The 23,242-nt window shown below is 44.1% G+C and overlaps 2 protein-coding genes across 3 annotated transcripts; one reads left to right on the top strand and one right to left on the bottom strand.

Annotated features, from left to right (window-relative positions):
• Nucleotides 1-374: 374 nt before the first annotated feature.
• On the bottom strand, nucleotides 375-3,285 carry ankrd45 (ankyrin repeat domain 45). Its single transcript, XM_069173281.1, has 5 exons — nucleotides 3,027-3,285; nucleotides 1,938-2,105; nucleotides 1,775-1,860; nucleotides 1,278-1,416; nucleotides 375-1,063 (listed from the first exon to the last, which is right to left on the bottom strand). The coding sequence occupies exons 1-5, from the start codon at nucleotides 3,268-3,270 to the stop codon at nucleotides 1,029-1,031; spliced, it is 672 nt and encodes a 223-aa protein (XP_069029382.1). The 5' UTR covers nucleotides 3,271-3,285; the 3' UTR covers nucleotides 375-1,028.
• A 1,204-nt stretch (nucleotides 3,286-4,489) lies between these two features.
• Nucleotides 4,490-17,195, top strand: trnau1apb (tRNA selenocysteine 1 associated protein 1b). 2 transcript variants are annotated; one of them, XM_069173260.1, is made up of 9 exons: nucleotides 4,490-4,665; nucleotides 9,598-9,695; nucleotides 10,997-11,096; nucleotides 11,885-11,937; nucleotides 13,115-13,243; nucleotides 13,748-13,864; nucleotides 14,610-14,889; nucleotides 15,508-15,550; nucleotides 16,202-17,195. In XM_069173260.1, the coding sequence occupies exons 1-9, from the start codon at nucleotides 4,630-4,632 to the stop codon at nucleotides 16,336-16,338; spliced, it is 993 nt and encodes a 330-aa protein (XP_069029361.1). In that variant the 5' UTR covers nucleotides 4,490-4,629; the 3' UTR covers nucleotides 16,339-17,195. The 2 variants fall into 2 exon arrangements, with proteins under 2 accessions (XP_069029361.1, XP_069029360.1); XM_069173259.1 differs by having other exon boundaries at nucleotides 15,505-15,550.
• The last annotated feature ends 6,047 nt before the right edge of the window (nucleotides 17,196-23,242 follow it).

The raw sequence follows: 23,242 nt of genomic DNA, 5'->3' as shown, positions 1-23,242 counted from the left end.
CTTGAACCACTGTCATTGTACAGATGTTTATTTTGAACCACTGTCATTGAACAGATGTTCATCTTGAACCACTGTCATTGTACAGATGTTCATCTTGAACCACTGTCATTGAACAGATGTTCATCTTGAACCACTGTCATTGTACAGATGTTCATCTTGAACCACTGTCATTGTACAGATGTTCATCTTGAACCACTGTCATTGTACAGATGTTTATTTTGAACCACTGTCATTGTACAGATGTTCATCTTGAACCACTGTCATTGTACAGATGTTCATCTTGAACCACTGTCATTGTACAGATGTTTATTTTGAACCACTGTCATTGTACAGATGTTTATTTTGAACCACTGTCATTGAACAGATGTTCATCTTGAACCACTGTCATTGTACAGATGTTCATCTTGAACCACTGTCATTGTACAGATGTTCATCTTGAACCACTGTCATTGTACAGATGTTCATCTTGAACCACTGTCATTGTACAGATGTTTATTTTGAACCACTGTCATTGAACAGATGTTCATCTTGAACCACTGTCATTGTACAGATGTTCATCTTGAACCACTGTCATTGTACAGATGTTCATCTTGAACCACTGTCATTGTACAGATGTTCATCTTGAACCACTGTCATTGTACAGATGTTTATTTTGAACCACTGTCATTGAACAGATGTTCATCTTGAACCACTGTCATTGTACAGATGTTCATCTTGAACCACTGTCATTGTACAGATGTTCATCTTGAACCACTGTCATTGTACAGATGTTTATTTTGAACCACTGTCATTGAACAGATGTTCATCTTGAACCACTGTCATTGTACAGATGTTCATCTTGAACCACTGTCATTGTACAGATGTTCATCTTGAACCACTGTCATTGTACAGATGTTCATCTTGAACCACTGTCATTGTACAGATGTTTATTTTGAACCACTGTCATTGAACAGATGTTCATCTTGAACCACTGTCATTGTACAGATGTTCATCTTGAACCACTGTCATTGTACAGATGTTCCTCTCCTTCAGACCTTTCCTCCTGGCTTGATGGACATCTCAGCTGTTAAACAGAAAGAAGAGGATCTCTTAAAAACCAAAATATGACCCGACCAAACGAGAACAAACTAACAGCCATTCAGACCTGGTGAAAGAAATGAATCAAACATTTGCAGCTACTTATTTTGACTGTAAAACAGCTTCTGTGTCAGGATTTATGAACAAAATAGATTTAATTTTTGTAATAACATACTGATTGAGTACTGAGAGATACTCACACTGAGCCGAGTGCATGCTGAGAACAGGCTGAAGAGTGTCCTCCATGTCCTCCCTGTGAGCTGTGATGTCTGAAACTGTGGTGTTTCCAACATTCTGCATCCAGACTAACGTCTCAGAGCACACGCGTGTGCAAATGTTCTGCACAGAAATAATTTAGAGAGGACATGAGGAACACAAGGTGAGAAAAAATACTGATCAGTACAATAATTAAATAACAGCAATGTTAGTATTGTTGATATTCTTCTTTTTATTTCTTTTACCTGTTTTATTTGCACCTCCTCATTAAATTAGACCTATATTTGTGCTTTTATTGGCATGTATTTATATTTGAGTGTTCAGTGCACAACAGCATATCTACATTAAGAGATGACATTTAAATTCTTCTGGCAGAGGCAACCAAGACTATTCATCATATTTGGAAATCATTATTTTAAAATAGCTATATTCATTTGTAATATTGAACTTAAGTGTCAGTATTTATGAAGAAATGTGTCACCTTTTCCTCCTTTGTAAGGTTCTTCTCTGAGTCAGCGATAAAGTCTTTAACAAAGTTTACATATGACATCAAGTCCTGTTTGGCTTCTGTACAGAGATAAACACATATTAAACATGTTTAATCCATGTTGTTGGGATGATAGCATGACATCATCTTCACACACCGGCCAGGAGGAGGAGGTCAGCGCAGGCTGTGTGGGAGTATCTCCTGGCGAGGTCCACGGGCCGCTGCCCTCTGAAGGTCCTGGTCTGGGTGTCGGCTCCCAGTTCAAGCAGCGTCCTCACGGTCTCCACGTGGCCCCAACAGGCAGCGAGGTGCAGCGAGGAGTAACCTAGGAAACAAGGTGTGTCAAACCGGGGCGGAGCCTCGATAACTCAGGTGGACAAATTCAACTGGGAGCGCAGCGGCTGAGAAAACAGCAAAATATACATCTGACTTTGAGAGTGTCAATTTGTCTTCAGTAATTGTGAAATCTGTATTTGTCCAGTACACACATATACTTTACATATACAGCAGATCTATGTATGTGTGTGTATATATATATATATATGTATATATACATAGAATACACATGTAAACACCCTTTACATCCACCTGTTAGCAGAGAAGATCTGTTCAGTCACCACGATGTTGAGGTGGACACCCAAGATACAGTTCATCATTGAGTCTTTGAACCAACAGTGAAATACGGTCACAATGTCCCCGTCGTACAGGAAGAGGAAGAGGAAGAGGAAGAGGAAGAGGAAGAGGAAGGATTCTAGCCTTCAGACGTCTACATCTGATCCGTTCATTCTTGAGTCCAATTGAGCCAAATCTGAAGAGATTCCCTCATCGTGTTCCTGAGATATTAGTTTCAGGAGAAAGGGACAGATATAAGGTGACGGTGACCTTTGACCTTTGACCAACAAAACCTAATCAGTTGGAAATTATAATTTGTGCAAAAACGTTTGGGCTGAAAAAGGAAATTAAGCCAACATGTCTTTATTTCACTGAATTTCGTCAACCTGTCATGTACGTTTATGTGGTGGTTTTAAAATGTGTGTATTTCAACACATTTACAAACTAAACACTTCGTGTTTCTCTGAAATTTTACAACATTTTAACCTGAGATCATTATTTTTAATCGATATTTTGCTTTTTCCTCAGCAGAAAAGAAACTCTGGCAAAACAAATGTGGTGAGGATGGTTCCGTTAAATGAAGGGAACATGAAAGTGACGCCAGAGACGTCAGCCCCGGCTGCCGTCCTCTCACCCCGGGCCGTCCGGTGGTCCACCTGAGCTCCGCGCCTCACCAGCTCCGGGACGATGGCGCTCCGTCCCAGCAGGCCGGCGGCCACCAGGACGGTTCTGCCCACCTCGTCCTCCTGTCCTGTTGTATTGTACCCGTCCTGCTCCGTCGACTCCTCTGTGACCCCCTCAGCTTCCAGAAGATGCTGGATAGTTTCCAAGTCCCCGGACAGCATGCATTTGAAGATTTCTTCCGGTATCGACGGCATTTTGCGAGCACTTTACTCGCGTTAGACTGGAAATGACGGTTTCCATGGTTACAGCGTCCCCTGCACACGTCACTAAACTTTATAAACTGTTACGGCCTATATTTGTTTAGCGCTCCTATTATTTACAATATATTTATTTGTGTTAGAAATTATTGTCGTAAAATACAAATGATCAAATCAAGGAAATAGAAAATTATTTTTCTGTGCGTTAAAATATGCTTTCAAAAATATAAGGACTGTGATTTTATAGGTAGTAAAATGGAGTTTATATTTTTTTTGCCACTCGTTTAGCTTTTGTTGTTGTTGTTGTTGTTGTTGTTTGTTGTTGTTTCTGTCATCAGTGTCAAATTCTTCATCACACATGCACCCTGTGATCTCGTTGGGAGAAATGTAGGAGTATGATCTTGTCTGTTTTTATTTCTGGAATCAAACAGACATGCACTCATAGGTCTAAATGTATGAAGACAAGTCTCTTTTAAAACAACGTTTTGTTTACAACATACAGTTCGTGTCACTTAATAAAAAGTTTCCAAAACATCTTTTACATACTGGCAGTTTTTTCATTTCCGATTGTAAATGTTTGTACGTGAACGCACCGTGTCCGGTTCTCCGGTTCTCCGGTGTCACGGTCTGGACTCTGAATCCAGCGGTCCGGGTCAGATCCCGGTGGGACAGCAGCTCACCACCGGGACAGGGACGTTTCTGAGGACACAGCTGGTGTGTCTGGTTTCTTATTCTTTCTTCATGTTGCACTTTTGTTGTGTGGAAACAGACAGTTATAAAATCTATGAAGTTACGTATCAAATACATGATCTCCCAACACAATGCTGTCTTTATTGTTCTCCTCACCCACTTTGGTGTCTGTGAATGCTGCAGGAAAATAACTAAAGGAGCAATCTGTAGGATTTATCAAGGTGAACTATTCTGACCCTCTCTCAAAATAGATATGTCAAGATATTAAATATGAAAGTACTTCAGTGTAACAGGTGTGAGTCCTCTGGGTGGTTGTGATTAAATCTCTCCGTCCTGCTTTAACAGGATTTACGAACAGATGCTGACTATTCTTCTATAGTGAAGGGACCCTCGGAATGTCTGAGCCGAAATTAAATGATTAAACTGATTATTTTAATAAATGTGATCTGTAATTTGCAACTTCAGCGTGGACTTTTAATTTGAAAACTAAAACTGAAACCACGCCCACCGACCGGAAGTGGTCGCTGAGACGGAAGAGGACCAGCGAGTCGACGTGAGGAGCGTGAACGTGCTTCCAACTTCAATATTACGACACTTCGTACCATTTGTTTGAGCACAAAACACCAACAAGCGCCTCTGCAGTCTAACCGGGAACCGGAACCGACGATGTTCAACCGCCAGACGAGCCTGTGGATGGGTGACGTACGTCCGGCGGGTCGTGGTGTCTGTGGGGACCTTAGCTTAGCTTAGCTGCGCGTGCTGGTTGCTCCGTTAAGTTGGGCTAACTCCGTGACCTCTCGGAGAAGGTGAAACGAGACTCTGCTCCGGGGCTCAGAGGGACCTCTGGACCTCTGGACCTCTGGACCTCGGGGACGTTTCACCAACACCAAATATTAAAACTATCATCAAACGCGCCTCACGTGCACGTTGTTGTTTATTTGTGTTGCAGTGTATTAAGTGTTAGCTAACCAAGAGTGGACTGAGTGTCTCCTCTCAGGGTGGACTCATCAGGTCTGAGTGTCTCCTCTCAGAGTGGACTGAGTGTCTCCTCTCAGGGTGGACTCATCAGGTCTGAGTGTCTCCTCTCAGAGTGGACTGAGTGTCTCCTCTCAGGGTGGACTACGTGTCTCCTCTCAGGGTGGACTCATCAGGCCTGAGTGTCTCCTCTCAGGGTGGACTGAGTGTCTCATCTCAGAGTGGACTGAGTGTCTCCTCTCAGACTGGACTGAGTGTCTCCTCTCAGGGTGGACTGAGTGTCTCCTCTCACAGTGGACTCATCAGGCCTGAGTGTCTCCTCTCAGGGTGGACTGAGTGTCTCCTCTCACAGTGGACTCATCAGGCCTGAGTGTCTCCTCTCAGGGTGGACTGAGTGTCTCATCTCAGGGTGGACTGAGTGTCTCATCTCAGGGTGGACTGAGTGTCTCCTCTCACAGTGGACTCATCAGGCCTGAGTGTCTCCTCTCAGGGTGGACTGAGTGTCTCATCTCAGGGTGGACTGAGTGTCTCCTCTCAGAGTGGACTAAGTGTCTCCTCTCAGGGTGGACTGAGTGTCTCATCTCAGGGTGGACTGAGTGTCTCATCTCAGGGTGGACTGAGTGTCTCCTCTCAGGGTGGACTGAGTGTCTCCTCTCAGGGTGGACTGAGTGTCTCATCTCAGGGTGGACTGAGTGTCTCCTCTCAGAGTGGACTAAGTGTCTCCTCTCAGGGTGGACTGAGTGTCTCATCTCAGAGTGGACTGAGTGTCTCCTCTCAGGGTGGACTAAGTGTCTCATCTCAGAGTGGACTGAGTGTCTCCTCTCAGAGTGGACTCATCAGGCCTGAGTGTCTCCTCTCAGGGTGGACTGAGTGTCTCATCTCAGAGTGGTCTGAGTGTCTCCTCTCAGGGTGGACTGAGTGTCTCATCTCAGAGTGGTCTGAGTGTCTCCTCTCAGGGTAGACTGAGTGTCTCCTCTCAGGGTAGACTGAGTGTCTCCTCTCAGGGTGGACTGAGTGTCTCCTCTCAGAATGGACTGAGTGTCTCCTCTCAGGGTGGACTGAGTGTCTCCTCTCAGGGTGGACTGAGTGTCTCCTCTCAGGGTGGACTGAGTGTCTCCTCTCAGGGTGGACTGAGTGTCTCATCTCAGAGTGGTCTGAGTGTCTCCTCTCAGAGTGGACTGAGTGTCTCCTCTCAGAGTGGACTGAGTGTCTCCTCTCAGGGTAGACTGAGTGTCTCCTCTCAGAGTGGACTAAGTGTCTCCTCTCAGGGTGGACTGAGTGTCTCCTCTCAGGGTGGACTGAGTGTCTCCTCTCAGGGTGGACTGAGTGTCTCCTCTCAGGGTGGACTGAGTGTCTCATCTCAGAGTGGTCTGAGTGTCTCCTCTCAGAGTGGACTGAGTGTCTCCTCTCAGAGTGGACTGAGTGTCTCCTCTCAGGGTAGACTGAGTGTCTCCTCTCAGGGTAGACTGAGTGTCTCCTCTCAGGGTGGACTGAGTGTCTCCTCTCAGAGTGGACTGAGTGTCTCCTCTCAGGGTGGACTGAGTGTCTCCTCTCAGGGTGGACTGAGTGTCTCCTCTCAGGGTGGACTGAGTGTCTCCTCTCAGAGTGGACTGAGTGTCTCCTCTCAGGGTAGACTGAGTGTCTCCTCTCAGGGTGGACTGAGTGTCTTCTCTCAGAGTGGACTACATGTCTCCTCTCAGAGTGGACTACATGTCTCCTCTCAGAGTGGACTACATGTCTCCTCTCAGAGTGGACTGAGTGTCTCCTCTCAGAGTGGACTGAGTGTCTCCTCTCAGGGTAGACTGAGTGTCTCCTCTCAGGGTAGACTGAGTGTCTCCTCTCAGGGTGGACTGAGTGTCTCCTCTCAGAGTGGACTGAGTGTCTCCTCTCAGGGTGGACTGAGTGTCTCCTCTCAGGGTGGACTGGGTGTCTCCTCTCAGGGTGGACTCATCAGGCCTGAGGACAACTTCTCCTCTCGTCTAAAACATCATATTTCTGGAGGCGTTGGTGATGAAATAAAACAGTTGATCAGTTTATTCTGGTTTGTAGTGGTGGAGAGTAATCGAGTACATTTACTCCAGTATTGTACTGAGGAACAATTTTCAGGTACTTCAATTTTATTTAGTTTAATTTCTATAGCGCCAAATCACAACACAGATTATTTCATGACACGTAACACATTAAAGTCTTTACAGCAGAACTTTACAACATTATACAGAGAAACCAACAATTCAACAATTCCCACATAATCTAGGAGGGAAAAACTCCTCTTTAAGGGAGAAAAACCTCCAACAGAGGGAAGAAAAACATCCTTTAACAGGAAGAAACCTCCAACAGAACCAGGATCAGAGGTGGGCGGAGCATCTGTTAACAGAACCGGGCTCAGAGGTGGGAGGAGCATCTGTTAACAGAACCAGGATCAGAGGTGGGAGGAGCATCTGTTAACAGAACCAGGATCAGAGGTGGGCGGAGCATCTGTTAACAGAACCAGGATCAGAGGTGGGAGGAGCATCTGTTAACAGAACCAGGATCAGAGGTGGGCGGAGCATCTGTTAACAGAACCAGGATCAGAGGTGGGAGGAGCATCTGTTAACAGAACCAGGATCAGAGGTGGGCGGAGCATCTGTTAACAGAACCAGGATCAGAGGTGGGCGGAGCATCTGTTAACAGAACCAGGATCAGAGGTGGGAGGAGCATCTGTTAACAGAACCAGGATCAGAGGTGGGCGGAGCATCTGTTAACAGAACCAGGATCAGAGGTGGGAGGAGCATCTGTTAACAGAACCAGGATCAGAGGTGGGCGGAGCATCTGTTAACAGAACCAGGATCAGAGGTGGGAGGAGCATCTGTTAACAGAACCAGGATCAGAGGTGGGAGGAGCATCTGTTAACAGAACCAGGATCAGAGGTGGGCGGAGCATCTGTTAACAGAACCAGGATCAGAGGTGGGCGGAGCATCTGTTAACAGAACCAGGATCAGAGGTGGGAGGAGCATCTGTTAACAGAACCAGGATCAGAGGTGGGCGGAGCATCTGTTAACAGAACCAGGATCAGAGGTGGGCGGAGCATCTGTTAACAGAACCAGGATCAGAGGTGGGCGGAGCATCTGTTAACAGAACCAGGCTCAGAGGTGGGAGGAGCATCTGTTAACAGAACCAGGATCAGAGGTGGGCGGAGCATCTGTTAACAGAACCAGGATCAGAGGTGGGAGGAGCATCTGTTAACAGAACCAGGATCAGAGGTGGGCGGAGCATCTGCCTCGACCGGTTGGGGTGAGAGGAGAGCAGAGAGAGAAAAGGACAGTATGGAGATAGAAGAGAAGAACTGTTGGTGGAGATGACAATCACAGAGCAGAGACATGCAGCTCCATGACGGGACATCTGGAAAAGAAAGAACAGAACCTAGGCGAGCGAAGGAACTGAATGGAGACAACAGATAATAAGAAGAAACTATGAGAGAGAAAAAGCATGAAGTAAATGAGATGTGAGAGTATAGAGTGAAAGAAGCCCAGTGCATCATGGGAGGTCCCCCAGCAGCCTCAGTCTATAACAGCATCACTGCAGGATGGTTCAGGTCCACCTGAGCAGCTCCAACTATAAACTTTATTAAAAAGGAAAGTTGTACTTGAGTATTTCTATTCGATGGTACTTTATACTTTTCACTTCTGTACATTTCAGAGGGAAACATTGTGTTCTGTTCACTACGTTTGTTTGACAGCTTTAGTCACTTTGCAGATGAGGATTTGACTCGGTGGATAATATAATAATGTTTCAAAAGAAAAAAAGCACAATTATAAATGCAGCCAGTGTCTTTTCCACCGGTTTGTCTTTTGACGTTGTCACATTTCAGATGTCTGAGAGTTGTTAGCAGCTTCGTCAGAGTGATTCTCACGCTAATAAACCATCACAGGTTCATTTCATTAAATGTTTCAGGGATCTAAAATCTCACCAAGACTCCTGAGATCTGATTTGTGTGTCAGAACTTATTTTTGTTCTGATGATCTCTGAGATTGATCTGCTGTCCCTGGATATCACACTTATGAAGTAGCTCAAACCAACAGTAACATGCTGCTGACACACTGATACTTCACTGTTATTAATCTAATGATATTATATGTGATATTATATATTGTTAATTTGTACATTGCTGAATCGGTTCTTTGATTTAAATACATGATCAGAATGTGTCTCAGTACTGCTGGTTTGTTGCTGTGGAAACGTCCCGTTCAGATCAAGTTAACGCGTGGTCAGAGTAAACTAATGCTAACTACCTGGTAGTAACAGGTGTAAGCTGTGGACCGACCTGCCGGTTGTGCCGCTCATGAGCACGATGAGTGTGTGAGGAGCTCCAACTAAAATCAAAAAACTGTTTACAGACTGAACCTGAGTCCGAGCCGGCCATCGGGTCTCAGGAGGTACTGAAGTGCCGACTGCTCATCAGTCTTTGTTATTTAAAAAGTATTTTGTGAGGAGTATTATATTTACACACTAAACTTAATGAGCTATAATTTGTATTTGTACTGAAACTTTAAAGCTGCACGTGCAGAAACGTGAGATTTGACAGTCTACATTGTTCATACCTATTATACTATTATTAACGTTTTTCCTTGGTTAAAATGAGATGTGTTGCATCGTATAATGTGTCTTTGTCTTTGTGTGTAGTTGGACCCGTACATGGACGAGAACTTCATCAAGCAGGCGTTCAGCGCCATGGGAGAATCACCGTTCGGAGTCAAGATCATCACTCACAGGATAACAGGGTAAGAAACACACATCACCCTCGACACTCCTGGCGTGTTCGGCTGAGTAATATGTGCCGGGCTGGTGCAGCTCCACGGCTGACTCAAATGTCAGAGCAGGATTTATGGGATTGTTTCCTGGAGCGATTATTTGTGAACACAATTTTTAAGCAAGTACGTCACTGTGTATCTTCAGATTGTTTCACTCTTCCGTCACGTTCAAAGGCTCGATGAAACGTGGTGTTTTTCACACATGTTAAAAAAGCCACCGCACGGCTCCAACTGGATTCCTTCTTCATGCTCGGGATACACAGAGAAAACCTTCCTGGTACCTGTGGAGATGTTGATTGACAGTTCACCATTAGATTCAGTGAGATGTGACGTTTTCACTGTTTAACTATAGTTCACTCATGAGGCTTGTGTTAACCAGCAAGTTTGTTTTCCTGCTGATGTTGAGGGATGGTGGTGATGATGATGATGATGGTGATGATGATGGTGGTGATGATGATGATGGTGATGATGATGATGATGATAATGGTGGTGATGGTGGTGATGGTGATGATGGTGGTGATGATGATGATGGTGGTGATGATGATGATGATGATGGTGGTGATGATGGTGATGATGGTGGTGATGGTGATGATGATGATGGTGATGATGATGATGATGATGATGGTGATGATGATGATGGTGATAATGGTGGTGGTGATGGTGATGATGGTGGTGATGGTGATGATGGTGGTGATGGTGATGATGGTGATGGTGGTGATGATGATGATGGTGGTGATGATGATGGTGGTGATGATGATGATGGTGGTGATGATGATGGTGATGATGATGATGATGATGATGATGGTGGTGATGATGGCTTTTCATCAGTGCAGCTGACTCTCCAAAACGTTGTGCTTGTGAATGTATGTCAACATAAATCCATTTTGGATGTTGGTGATCGTTGCAGTTGAGGCCAAAGGAACCGTGAAGGAGAAACCTTCTGTTCAGTTCCTCCTTCACGCGACACTCGGCACTTATTGTGTTTTCCATGCAGCCGATTGAAGTTGAAGGAAGTTGTCCTCTTTTTTTCCTGTTATAATTAGACATGATAAGAAGTGTTAAATGTGTCAGGATAAATACAACCTGACCATCATTCATTCCTCAGCTGGTGGTGGTCGGATCACCTCGCTGCTCTACATTAACTGTTTTACATTTTGCCTTTTACTTTGTTTATTGTCTGTAATAATCTGTTTATTTCTAGACTAAATTATATAGGCTAACTGTATTTGCTGTGTTCTTTTGGTCCCTAACGTTTCTGTGCTCCGGTGCAGTGGTTCGGCAGGTTACTGTTTTGTGGAGCTGGCAGACGAAGCGAGCGTCGACCGCTGTGTCCAACGACTCAACGGAAAACTGGTTCCTGGATCAAACCCGGTCAGTTCTCTGGTGTAATTCCAAAATACTTACTCATATCTATGTAGTAATTCTTACAGCAATATATGCAACTTTTGTGTCTCCATAAATATATCAATATTATTGACAATTTAATACTGCCTTCCTTTTTTTTTTTCCCAGTATTATGTTATCAAGCAGTATTTAATTGTTGATTTCACTGTGGATAGTGGAGCTCAACTCGCCTTGGTCCTGCTTGGTTTTATCAGAAACACCGCAGTACTGGATATCTGGATATTTATAAGTCAGTATAGCTGCAGGTTGTAGCATCATCAGATTCTTGTTAAATGTGCCCGATCTCTTTCCCAGTCGATTTAAGAAAATATATTATAACTGTAAAACTAAATCTTCTAATTTAGTGAAGCTGTATTTAATGATGAAGGTCTGGTGGTGCCGACATAAATGAACGTAATCCCGACGTGAAAGTCCCGAGTAGTGTGTGAAGCTGTGAGCTTTAGCTGCTTGCTTCCTGTGGGCCGGCCAAGCTGCTGGGCTCCGCTGTTCACCGGCCTGTATCTGCTGCTGAAGGTGGCTCACAGGCTGCTTGTACATGAATGCACTGTGTTTGAAGCTGGTGAATAGAGTCTCTGGTAGGAACTAACTGAGGAATGGGCTAAAGGCTGGTCTGGGTGGTGGAGGTATGTAAACCCAAATAACAACAACCATAATAACTCCACGCTCTATTTCCAGCAATATCAGTGCTATACTACAAGTCTTGTGTATGTGAGGTGGGCTGAGTGTGTGTGTGTGTTTTCTCTCTCCTCGTGCAGCCCCGGAAGTTTAAGCTAAACTATGCCACCTACGGGAAACGGCCAGAAGCAGGGTGAGCTCTGATTTACATCCGCTTTGGTTGAATCCCTCTGATTCTGATGTTGAGCTTTTTTAAACTGTTCATTGTGAGTGTGACTGTGTGGTTGGTAGCTGCTCCTCTAAAAACTGAGGAACTGTTCAACTTAATGATATAAAACTGCACATAGTTAACTGTGTTTATGAATTCTTGTTCATAAACTCTTTAACAGTCCCTCCAGGATTTCGCTGAGTTTGGTTGTAATTATTGCAATCAAAAATGTTTGATTTTGCGGTGGATTTTCTCATAATTGTTATATAATTTGTGAAGTTTTAAGTGAGTTTTTTACGTAAAATTGCAGGAATTAGAAAAAATGCAAGTTGAGAAAGAATAAATGCAATTTTTTTAAGCACGACCTGATAAAGGAATAAATATGAAATCACTTCTGATAATAATAACGCTGCACATCACAGAAATATATTCATCTTTTTTTAAAATTTATTTATCTAACTTGAAGAAACTCATAAAAAGCTGCGTATGTTTCCAGAACAGAGCGTCTGTGACTGGAATATAGAAACAAGGACTCCATCAGCTGTCAAAATAAGAGCTTTAGATGCTGTTTAATTCATGTTCATTCAACACATAGACCTGCTGGATGAAACAAACAAAGAGACGTCTCTGACAACTGGACGTGTGGAGAAAACTCATTTAACATCCAGTAATATGGAATCACTTCCTTTGATCACAAACATTTAATCACATCATTTTAATGTGAAGAACACATTTCCCACAAACCACGTCACTTCCTGTTTCTCCTCTTGTTCCGATTTCTTTTACTTGGTGATGAAAACGGGAGCAGAGCCTTTCTGGTTGGAAATGAGGAGTTATTGTTGTTAATAAAGTCAGTTTTATTTGAAAAGACTTCATGTCGTTAAAACTTTCAGCACAGATTCTGCTTTTACGGAAATAGCGCAGGAATTTTAAAAAATTGCAAGCTCCCGCAAATATTTCAGTTTGCTTGAATTTGTGTTAATTATTGCGATCACAAGATTTCCTGGAGGGACTGACTAAAGGAAGAAACTGTGAAGCTTCTAAAAGGCTTCCAGTTTAAATAGAAGAACATCCACAGAACACATGGAGACGTGTATTTAACATCCACGAAGCTTTCAGATAAACAGGAAGAACATTTGATGAAAGTTTTTACATCTCTCAGGCCGGAGTTTTCAGTGTTTGTGGGCGACTTGGCCTCTGAGGTGGACGACTTCCAGCTGCATCAAGTTTTTAAGAAGTACCCTTCCTGCAAAGGAGCCAAAGTAGTCACGGACCAGTACGGCTACTCGAGGTACGTCGGCGGCTGGAGGTGGACCGGACAACTTTAGAGGAGTTTAAGTATTCTGTCGAACCTCAGATCATTCCTGGAACTACATAATATTTGTTTAGTTTCTTTAATGTGTGATACCTTGTGGTTTAAATATTATTGTAAGATACATACAATAATATACATGATATTTCCTGTTCTGTGTGTGTAATGGTATTTGGGATAGCAGTGCTATGGACGTTGACCACCAGTGCATCTTCATCTATTTTTCGAAAAAAAAAAAAAAAAAGGCTGAAGAAATGTTTTCCTGCCGTCTTATGCTGAAACTATTGTTTTCCCCATATAGGCTAAGCAAGAGCAACTCACATTCAAGTGATGCTACCTCATGTTAAAAGTAAAACAACAAGTTTCAGTTCTACCATAATAATACCCATTATATTCTGTTTCTCATTATAAGTGGCTTTTAAATGCCAAGTATGGAATGTGTGTTGTCGGGCAGCGGAGGCCTGACTGTTGTTTGACCTGCAGAGGCTACGGCTTCGTCAAGTTCGGGGAGGAGGGCGAGCAGAAGAAAGCCATCGAGGAGTGCCAGGGCACGATGCTCGGGGGGAAGCCACTCAGACTCAGTATCGCTGTCGCAAAGAGGTAAGACACAGAGAAGAAGACGAACAATGTGAATTAAATGCTGCTGCTGCATTGAACCGAATACTTTCACACAATGGGACTTTATTCCAACTTGGTTCATTTTGAATAGAGTTGATCCTTTTAGCAGAAGAAACATCCAGATAAAAAAAAAGGAATATCTCCAGAAGTGAAAGCTATACATTGTTTTAGATTATTGATAAAGTTTGTATCCGTAAGTACTTTACTGTTAGGTAGTAATATTCATATCTATATATATATCGATATATATATATATATATATATATATATATAGTGATATAAGTTTATGTGATATAAGTTTTAATGGTGAGTCATTAAAACTTGTGCCTAAAACATCTGTAAATATCTATCTATATATATATATCTATATATATATAGCTAGATATAGATATCTATATATATAGATAGATATGTTTTTACTGGTTTTTTTTCCAGATATTTTTTTATCTGTTAAGTAGTTCTGTAGCTCCTCCATTAATCTAGTAGACATAAAATGAACATCTCCATGAACTCAGAGGTGAACTTGATAACAGTGCCGTCATAGGAGTTGGTCTTGTTGGTATTTTCCGGTGAGTCATTAAAACTTGTGCCTAAAACATCTGTAAATAATCCTTGAATTTCATTTCACTGTTGAATCTTCACTTTTCAATCCATTTATGTTACATTTTTCTAAATACTTCTGTCCCTTAAATATTAATAAAACTTTGGTGCATTTCTTCTTTTGCAGCCAGAAGATGAGCAACTACCATGGAGGCCAGGGCCAGAATTACCATAGCAACTACAACCAGACACAGTCCGGTTATTATGGCAGCAATAGTGGCGGGGGTCAGGGGGGTTACTACCCTCAGTGGGGGGGCTACGACCAGTACGGTGGCTACAACAGCAGCGGCTACAACAGCGGCTACACCTACAACTACGGGGCCTACGGTTACCCCCCCCCAGGCAACATGGTGCCCCCGCCCCCCATGGGGCCGCCCACATCCACCGACATGTCAGGAGCCGTAGAGGTGAGGGAAACACCTTCACACCGACGCTTCAAGGAACACTTTACGAGAAAAGTTCTCGTCCACTAATTGTGAATTATTTGAGGAAATCCTCAGTTCAATCGTGGTGTGTTTGAAGAAATGAGTCCAGGACACATTTTACAAAACTGCTCCACCATAAACAGGACAGGACACTGTGAAGAAGTCTGCTTTGAAATTGTTTATAGCTGTCCCCATTAGCTTTGTGCTAAGCTTTAGCCTCCGGCTCCATAGACTCCCATTCAACTTCTCTCATCAAATCCAAAGTGAATAAAATGTGTCCATCAGTTATCTCGGTGTTGTTAGCTAAAGTCACTCCTTCTTATTAGTTTTCTGGAGGTCCATCTGAAAATAATCCCTCATTCATTAGAAAAGAAGATTCAAGAAGACCTGTTTGGTTGTGGCAGTAATGCTGAAATTGTAAATACTCCGAATCTGAAGTTACAACCTCAGCATGACGTGTGCAGCTGTTTACTGAATGTATCTGAAATGACATGAACATGGAGGGTACACTCTACTCAGATGTAGACATTCATACTTTTATCTTCTGTGTACTTTTAGTGTGAAAAACATTTTCTAATGTTCACTGTCACTCCCCAGCAGAGCACCGAAGAGGCTGCCGATATAGAAGACGATAACATAGAAGGTAAGATCCTGTTTGATTGTATTGTGTGGTGGAAACAATCCAGTTGTGTCAAAGCAGCTCAGGAATAATGTGGTAAAAACATGAAGCTACCACAGATTCAGAAACAACTACCAATGTTAGATTGTTTATTGTTTATCATGATGTGTAAACAGCTGAATGGGTTCTTTTCAGAAGTTGTAGCAGTGAATACCTTCCAGATACCTGAAGGTTCAGTCTGGTGGACTCTACCCATAAACCGGATATAAAAGAGTTCGTAGCTTCCGACTCAGTAAAATGGTTCCGATGCAGAAGTGTCGGGCATGTCTGTTTGATTGACAGGCCTGTGGTGCAGTCAGCTATCGGTGGGCGGGACGTAGTATCGTCAGGTTTCCAATCAGATCGGTCAGATCCACCGCTGGCTCCTCCCCCAGCTCGTCCAAATATGGTCACTTCCTGCTCCGAACTAGCAAGATGGTGACGGACAGAATCTGAACTGGAGGCTTCATAACGTTCACAAACCAACGATGACATCACTGATGGTTGATGACATCACCGCTGGCTGCTGATTGGTTCTGCCCTTCACTACAGCTGGCTGCTAACATGGCCGCATCCAGTATGTGTGTTGTTCCTGGTGTGTACTGTGAGTAAGTCGGTGCTCGTGGTGTTTTTCAGAGCCGATCCCGGAGTGTGACGTGGAGCTGTGGAACAAAGACTTCATGCAGCGCAGCGAGGAGCTCTACGACGCCATGATGGACTCTCACTGGGAACCTCTGGATTCTGTCGACTCGCCCATCCCCCCGGTCTCCTGATGACTTCTCTTTCCCTTCTTCTGCCTCACTTACCCTTAAATATTTCAGCTTTTTATGATTTGTTTTTTTACTCCCGGACTCTCCCGCCACACGGACACCTTCTGGAGGCCAGCTTGAGTGGACTGCCTCAGAACTTCTCCAAGTGAAGGCTGAATGTGTACAGGTGGACTCGTTGCTCTTCACACGTTAACCTGACTGATGCTTACTGTGTAGGTGATAAACAGGAAGTGATGTCACTGTGTCGTCTGTCTACTCCACCTCTGGAGAGATAAAAGTACTGCAGCTGTGTTGTTGTGTGGCAGAATTTCACCTTGTAATTATGTCACTGAGGAACAAACACCACAAACATGTATTGTTGTTGTGATAAGAAGCAAACGCTGACTTTGCTCTTCCAGTTTTTGGCCCCATCTTCCCGAGACAAACACCAAAACTCTGCCTTTATTGTGTTTTGCCATGAACGACCTGTCGGTCCGGGACGGTCATCAGAACCGTTTTGTACGTACACAATGTCAGCCTTTCTGTCCTGTTCATTTTATAATGAAGGATTTCTCCTGCGTTTTTTTAATGTGTTTTACGTGTTTTTTTAGGTGTTGATGTGTGTGCGTAGGGAGAGATGGCAACGACGGAAATAATTAACCTCAAATGTTATTTGTGTCTGTTTTCCAGACAAGAAGCTCGCCGTGTTTCTCTAATCAGCAAACGCTTCGACCTCCCGATATATCTGAGCGCTGATTTCATATGTCCGGTTTCTCCGCAGCGTTTGTTTAATGGCTGAAGTTTTGTATATATTTTCTTTCTGGAGATGTTTTATCAATAAAATTTAGGAGAGAAATGGTCTCCTGAGAGTCTGTGAGAAACTGTCAGTCATATTATTGGGATAAATACCACCAATGTCAGTACGAGCAAAACTTTTTCTCCATTTTTTTTAGTTGCATCCTTGGAAACAGAATCCTCACTCGGATGGGGCGGGGCTTGATCTGGGAGTGGGCGGGGCTTTGTCCGGGAGTCAGCAGGATTTAGGCTGGAATTACCTGGGTGTTAACCAGAAGTTGTTCATTTAAACCGGAGATTAATATGGATTGATTAGAAGTTGCTACATTTATTAATTATTGGAAAACTATTTGCAAACAGCCCCTGAACTGAGCTTCAGAGGAATGTCTTTATCACAAGAGGAAGAGAACTATTTACACAACACGGGTTTTTTTTTTTTTTTTATAGATATAAAAGTTGATATATTTATTGTTATTGTTGGGCTATAGTAAGTACTTTATATTTTGTTCAGCAAATAATGTGTGTGTGTCGTGGAAGGAGAAAGCTGAAAAAAGGAAAACAACCCGGTAGAAGCGAGTCAGCAGCTGGAACCTGCAACTCATCCGGTTAGAACAACGATATTTTATACAAACCTGATGGAAACGAGCCGATGACAGAAATGAACCAGGAGAGTCGCTGGACACAGACAGCAGTGTGTAAACCAGGAGGCGGGGCCACGTGTGTAGATGTGTGCACACAGCTAGTGTCTGTTAGAAGCCTTCATCAACACGGACGCTGACACATTTACTCGGATGATACTCGTCAGAAGTACATGATCCGTAGCGGACAGTCGTTTCAGCCGAGTACTTGTCTCATCCCTGATTACCGAACAGGAAGTGCATCTGAGGTCAGCGCTGTCACGATTAGTCAAACAATGGACAGAAAATCCATCGGTGTTGTGATCAGATTATCGTAATTCTGGAAGCTAAAATGTCATCTTCTGTTTGTAGTTTTTCAAATTTGAGGATTTGCTTTTTGTCCCATGACAGTAGACTGGATGTGTTTGGATTCTGGACTGTTGATTAAACAGAAGACAGCTGGAGGTGTCACCTTGGTTGGTGATGTCATCAGCACATTCATTGATGGTGAAGTTACGTTGGCGTTACATTTGTTCCAGACCTTCATATTCTCCTCAGGATGAACTGTACTCACTTTGTTGACTTTTCCTTTATATTGAAATTTGTTTGTTGTTAAATCTCAGACTAATTTTTCTAGCTGGCACCGATTTGAATGTGTACAATCCTTTAGCTTCCTGAAAAGAACATTGCAATTAACCTCATGAACGTTGTGTTTAATGTCGATTAGAGCTTCAATGATCATTTGATTTATTAATTAGTTGATCTACAAAATTATTCACCAACTACTTTCATAATTGATTAATTATTATTTGATGAAAAATGCAAAAGAAAAAAGATGTGGTTCCAGCTCAAATGTGAATATGTTGTGGTTCCTGTAGTCCTCCATGATAATTCATGGTCTGGTTGTGTTTCTGGTCGGTCGCCTGCTGATCGATCGCTCACAGTTTGTTCCTCCAGTCTGGAAACCCTGTTTACGTTCATACAACCCCTCTGAAGGACCAATAACAACCGCTCAAGCATTTCTTTCCTCAATGCAGTTGCGGAGTTTCAGCGCGTACGGCGGTCAATGACGGAGTCCTGGAGAAAAAGTCTACTCGCGCATGAATTACTTAATTGTGGCCAGAGACAACAGTTCGAGCGCACGTTTTAATTCATTTGTCTACATGAAATAAGAAATAAGCACGGCACAGCAGGCTTTCTCCTCTCAGCATGAAGTTCACTGCACCTCCTTCAACTGTCAGTCCACCAACTATAAAGTCAATAGCATCCTCAAAGTTACCGTATCGATTTAGTATTTTGTGTGCACAAATAAAAACATTTTTTACCTCCATGGCTGCTCCGGGGCTCCGCAATCAATAAGTATTTAATGGGTCCAGTAGTTTCAAATGTACACAAGGTCTCAACCCAGCAGGAGGCAACAGCTGGAAACGTTTCCCTACGAAGTGACCGGGTCCAAACAGTCCCAGTGAATGAAGGTCTGTAATAACAGGCTGGAGGGTCGAGGACATGTAATCAACAGATTAAACAATGATCAAAATCATTATTTGTGGATATAGTGTTGATTAGCAATCATTGGCTTGCTAACAGGCTAAATGGTGGTGAACATGGTGAGCATTAGCATTGTAGGTAGTTAGGTAGGTAGGTAGGTAGGTATTTACTTTATTAATCCCTGAGGGGACATTTTTTTTCGCTACAGCAGCATACAGAAGCAATAAGATAATAATAGAATAATAAAAAGCAATAAAAAATATAAAATGCACAGTATATACAGTACATACAGTACAGTATATATATCTATATATATTATATACAAACAACCAAGAAACAGACAACAGTGTTATTGTTGTGTGATGGATTTTGCCAGAGGTGAGTTATTGTACATTCTTATTGCGGTCAGCAGGAATGATCTCCTGTATCAGGAATGATCTCCTGTATCTGGAATGATCTCCTGTATCGGGAATGATCTCCCGTATCTGGAATGATCTCCTGTATCGGGAATGATCTCCTGTATCTGGAATGATCTCCCGTATCTGGAATGATCTCCTGTATCTGGAACGATCTCCTGTATCAGGAATGATCTCCTGTATCAGGAATGATCTCCTGTATCTGGAATGATCTCCTGTATCGGGAATGATCTCCCGTATCTGGAATGATCTCCTGTATCGGGAATGATCTCCTGTATCTGGAATGATCTCCTGTATCTGGAACGATCTCCTGTATCAGGAATGATCTCCTGTATCTGTCCTTGTGACAGCAGCTGGAGGAGTCTTTTGGAGAACGTCCTCCGCTGTCCCTGCAGCAGGTGGAGAGGGTGGTCAGGATTATCCAATATGGATAATAGTTTGTTCAGCGTCCTCCTCTCCACCACCTTTTCCAGACTATCCAGTTTGTAGCCGATGATGGAGCCGGCCTTCTTCACCAGTTTGTTAAGTCTGTTGGTGTCTCCGGCTCCAATGCTGCTCCCCCAGCAGACCACAGCGAAGTACAGTTCACTGGCCACAACAGATGGTAGAACATCTCCAACATCTCGCTGCACACATTGAAGGATCGAAGTTTCCTCAAGAAAAAGAGTCGACTCATCACCTTCTTGTAGACAGCATTGATGTTGGTCTTCCAGTTCAGTCTGTTGTCATGGAGACACCAGGTACTTGTACTCCTCCACCATGTCCACATCCTCTCCCAGAACTCTCAGCGGTTGTGGAGCCGTCGTCTTCCTCCTGAAGTCGACCACCATCTCTCTGGTCTTGGCCACGTTCAGGAGCAGGTGATTCCTTCCCGCCCACTCCACAAAGTCCTCCACTACTGCCCTGTACTCATCCTCCCGTCCATCCCTTATACATCCTACCACTGCAGAGTCATCAGAGAACTTCTGCAGATGGCAGGACTCTGAGTTGTACTGGAAGTCAGTGGTGTAGAAGGTGAACAGGAAGGAGACAGAACAGTTCCCTGAGGAGCTCCAGTACCACTGACCACCGTATCAGACAGCACACCGCCCAGACGGACAAACTGTGGTCTGCCTGTCAGGTAGTCAGTGGTCCAGGAGACGGTGGACGCGTCCACCCCCACCACCCGCAGCTTCTCACTCAGCAGCAGTGGTTGGATGGTGTTGAATGCACTGGAGAAATCAAAGAAAGTGATTCTCACAGAGTCACCGGTTCCATCCAGGTGAGACTGAGCTCGTTGCAGCAGGTAGATGATGGCGTCGTCCACTCCCACATGAGGCTGGTACGCAAATTGCAGAGAGTCCAGAGAAGATTTCACCAGCGGCCTGAGGTGGGCCAAGACCAGCCTCTCCAGCACCTTCATCACATGAGATGTGAGGGCAACCGGTCGGTAGTCGTTGAGGCCAGATGGAGTCGTCTTCTTCGGTACAGGAACCAGGCAGGACGTCTTCCACAGCACTGGGACTTCCTCCTGCTTCAGGCTCAGGTTGAAGAGGTGTTGTAGGACCTCAGCCAGCTGGACGGCGCAGCATGTTAGCTCTGACAGGAAGCTCCATGTGCTGCTGTTACACACAAACAGCTGTCAGAGCAGCTCACCTAGTCTCACAGGCGAAAAAGCAGAAGTTTGTAAAATGTACAATCGGTCTCCAGACGCATTTTTTTGTTTTTAATTTCTGTACTAGTTTAAATTGTTTTATGGAATAGTTTGGTGAAAACAAGACCAGTTTTTATTAACAGGGACACTGTTTAACAATTACCATCAGCTTGATAATACATCACTGCACTTGAGTTGTTAGAACATATTCAAATCTGGAATCTTTCAAGTTCTCCATTTATTGGTTCTGTGTCCGACTGATCTGGTTCTGGAACCGCTGTTAGTCTGTATGAAGGACAGGAGACAGATTGGACTCATCCGTCAAGACTCTCAATCATTACATCTCAGAGAAAACACCCTTTAATGACTTCCTACACATTGACTTCATACATTTAGAAAATCCCTGTTTTTAGACTTCAGCCCACTTCGTCCTCTCGTCTGTCCGGGATTGAATTCATTGTAGTTTTAGCCCTCCAATGTTGGATGTGTGTGTGTTTTTTTCCAGTTAACTGCAGTGATCACGGCTCAGCTGTGCGTCCTCTGCGTCGGTGATCTTGGTCTTGGTGTTCAGTACTCCCAGACCGGGCCTCCAGGGGCAGAATCAGCCGGGCCCCCGACGGTACCAGACCTGATACAGCCCCCTCCAACTCGGACAGCCCAGCGCACCCCCCCAGCAGCTGGGTGGGGAACTGAGGGAAGTAAGCTAAGAGACAGAACACGGCCATTTCCTCTGCCAGCAGCAGGCAGCAGAGACAGAGGAGGAAGACGAAGGAGCCCATGAAGATGCAGGTCCAGCCCCAACTGGAGCGCAGGAACATCCTGGAAGAAGGAGAGGCGACATGAGAGCAGAGCTTTACAAAGAGGAGGAGGACTCAGCCTTCAGTGGAGAGAAATGTGTCTGTCAGGATCCCTGTCTGACCCTGTGTGTTCACCTTTTGTTCCCCGATCTCCTCTCCTGATGTGTTCTGTCATTTCCCTGTTTGTTGTTGTTTGCCATGTGCTTGGTGTTTTGTTCTGTCCTCCTCTGCCCGCCTCCAGACACCTCCCATGATCAGCCTGCACAGCTGTGGACAATCCAGCTGATCACCACCTGCAGGTTGACACACCGGTTCTTCATCCCACTAATCACCTCCCGACACTATATCAACTCTGGTTCCTGCAGTCCTGGGTGGTCGGTCCATACGATCTGCTACGTCCACTCACCCGCACCCCGCTCCACCTCTATCCAGCCTGGTGCCCTGTGTCGGACCTCGGGAGACCACACACTCTATCCAGATTGCCTGCCTGCTTCGGTCTCATCCTCCACCAGAAAATAAAGTCTGTTCTGTACCGGAACTCGATTCTATGTCTGTATTTGGGTCCTATCCTGTCCCACCTCATAACAGAGTCGACCTGCTGAGAAGCTGCAGACTTCAACACACTCAGTGGCACTTTCCAAATGTTTGCAGACCTCCTCCGATGCACTTAAGACTTCCTGTGTGTTGAAACTGAACTCATCGATCTGCAGGGAAATCCAGAACTTCATTAAATTAAGTAAAAGTAGAGTTCAAACTCAGTGATGTCCATCTTCAAACCCACGGGGGGTTTCAGCTGCCACCTCCCTCTGAGCTGATGTGGGTCGGCTGTCTGAGAAGAAGAGCTGAACAGTGCCGGGCAGCAAGAAACACCAAGAATGACTGGAAATAGTTCATGTTGAGAAGAACTTCTTTTAATACCTGAAGCAGCCTCGTTGGTAATTTGATCAGGCCACTTGAGTTTGAGCTGTTGAGCTAAAAAAAAACCTGCATGTTTTAGTGTCTTTCAGCGCATTGTTTTGGTTTTATGGCCAAAGAATTGAGTGTTTTGATTTTTTTCATGCTGTTATTTGAGCCGTGAAGTGTTGAGCTGCTGAAGATGGCGGATGTTTTTCTCAGGAGTGTGTGGAGATGAAAACAGAGTTGAAAGGAATATTTGACCAACATTAACCAGGTGAACAGAAA

This window comes from Embiotoca jacksoni, unplaced genomic scaffold (assembly GCF_022577435.1).
Source record: "Embiotoca jacksoni isolate LCO1_2020_lvr unplaced genomic scaffold, fEmbJac1.0.p SCAF_59, whole genome shotgun sequence".
NCBI classification, from domain to species: Eukaryota; Metazoa; Chordata; class Actinopteri; family Embiotocidae; genus Embiotoca; species Embiotoca jacksoni.
This window is presented reverse-complemented; position numbering and strand designations above follow the sequence as displayed.